General features: G+C 41.1%; 1 protein-coding gene across 1 annotated transcript in view; it reads right to left on the bottom strand.

The window, feature by feature from the left end:
- Positions 1-2,312, bottom strand: part of myo16 (myosin XVI) — a 375,473-nt gene that overhangs the window by 247,872 nt on the left and 125,289 nt on the right. Inside the window, exon 6 of the mRNA XM_043691191.1 lies at positions 603-727. Within this exon, the coding sequence (XP_043547126.1) occupies positions 603-727 (125 nt within the window). The remainder of the gene's footprint in view (positions 1-602; positions 728-2,312) is intronic.

Genomic DNA, 2,312 nt, shown 5'->3' with positions numbered 1-2,312 from the left:
GTACAATTGCAACATTTAAAAGGCTTTCGGATGGGTACATGAATAGGAAGGGTTTGGAGGGATATGGGCTGGGTGCTGGCAGGTAGGACTAGATTGGATTGGGATATCTGGACGGCATGGATGGGTTGGACAGAAGGGTCTGTTTCCATGCTGTACATCTCTATGACTCTATAAATTGGAAGCATTTTAATGCTGATTTCTTCATACTCACACACACAAATTTCTTTGAGTGAATTTAATTTGAAAAATTTACTCTGCAGCATGACACCCCCACCCCAAACAGCACAACAGTGAAATAGTGGAATATTTGACATTTTGGACATACCTAGTGCCATTGACAAAAATCCCAAAAATGATTGGACTAACTAGGAAGTGCCCAGAAACTTCCTAGTTAGCCCCAGAGTGCTGCAGAGATTAGTAGGGAATCTAGAAGCTTATGTGGACAACTCAGTATCTATCAGGCATGGGTGCACCAACAGTTTACATTTTGATAATGCATGTAATAAACTATCGCTTTGTCAATGATGTAGCAGCAAATGAAAAGGTAAAATGATTAGTCAAGAATGGTGCACTGAGCTAGGTTGAAGCAGAAATTTCTTTACCAGTGTGACTCCTTCATCATTCATTTGATTGACATTCCCACCAGCTGCCAAAAGATTCCTAACATCTGCCAACATTTTGGAAGGACGTTGCATCTTCATCTGTCGCAAAGAATTTGCATCAACTCCTGTGTACGGTAACATTTGAATTAAACATGAATAACTGGCAACACAATGAGAACACAATTGAGAAATGTTGCTTATGATCTTCCTGCAAGACAAAGTTAAGCTTCAAAAGGTTTACTAAAAAAAAATTACTATTTCATTAAAGAAATTATAACCCAAGTTTCTCCCAGAATTTTTTATATGCAAAATTTGAAAGCAAATCATGAAAGGATATGGCAGGTGGCACTAGTTTGATTTAGGATTATGGTCAGCATGGACTGGTTGGAATGAAGAGGCTGTTTCTGTGCTGTATGACTCTATGATTCTATGACTCTAAGAAGATGATAGGACAGATAGGCTTGATGGCAGATATAGGTTTTGAGGAGCAGCTTACTGAAAGATACAGTGCGAGTAGCTTAAAGCAGCTGAGGGCATGGCCAAGAATGATGAAGTGAAAAAAATTGGGAATGTACAGCTGAAACAAGTAGAGGGATGCAGAAGTAGAAATGGGAGAAGGCTATTTATCGCTTTGTTCCACCACTTGACAGCACAGTGGCTCAGTGGTTAGCACTGTTGCCTCACAGCACCAGGATCCCAGGTTTGATCCCAGCCTTGGGTGACTGTGTGGAGTATGCACATTTTCCCCATGTCGGTGTGGGTTTGCTCTGGTTTCCTCCCACAGTCCAAAGATATGCAGGTCAGGTGAATTGGCCATGCTAAATTGCCCAGAGTGTTTGGTGCATTAGTCAGAGGTGAAGTGGGGGGGTTACTTTTCGGAGGGCCAGTGTGGACTTGTTGGGCCCAGGGCTTGTTTCCACACTGTAGGGAATCTAATCTAATCATTCAATCAGATCATGGCTGATCTTCCATCTCTTTGTCTGACATATATAGAAATACAACATTCATCACTTTCAGGTTTGTCGGGCTGAAAGATATTACAGGAATAGGGAGATGTGATGATATGTAAAAATTTTGAAAACAAGAATGAATTGTTCAAATTAAGGCATTGTTAGACTGATAACCAATGCATGGACATTAAACGCAGTAATAATGGACAAATGGGATTTGATTCAACTTAAAATGAGAATTTTATTAACAGATGAGCTGAGGCAAAGGTGGTGTGCAGTGATTTTCAGAGATGGAAGTTGATGATATTAATGATGGGACATGTATAAAATAGTCACGAGTAAATGCAACAGGAAATTCAGAAGAAACATCTTTACCCAATGATAAGAATGTTATCACAAAAAGTTGTCGAAGTATATAATACTTAAAAAACATGGAGATAAATGTGGAAGGGAAAAAGAAACAGAAAGACACAGAGGCACCTCAATTATCCACCATTCGATTAATTGAATTTCCGATTATCCGAACAAGATTGCAATGTCCCGATGTTTGGCTAACAATGTTATCCGGCATTTGATTATCCGACATTCTGTGGGCGGCACGGTGGCACAGTGGTTAGCACTGCTGCCTCACAGCACCAGAGACCCGGGTTGACTTCCCACCTTGGGCGACTGTCTGTGTGGAGTTTGCACATTCTCCCCATGTCTGCGTGGGTTTCCTCCGGGTGCTCCGGTTTCCTCCCACAGTCCAAAAGATGTGCAG

The sequence above is a fragment of the Chiloscyllium plagiosum genome, chromosome 6 (genome assembly GCF_004010195.1).
Source record: "Chiloscyllium plagiosum isolate BGI_BamShark_2017 chromosome 6, ASM401019v2, whole genome shotgun sequence".
Classification (NCBI taxonomy): Eukaryota; Metazoa; Chordata; class Chondrichthyes; order Orectolobiformes; family Hemiscylliidae; genus Chiloscyllium; species Chiloscyllium plagiosum.
This window is presented reverse-complemented; position numbering and strand designations above follow the sequence as displayed.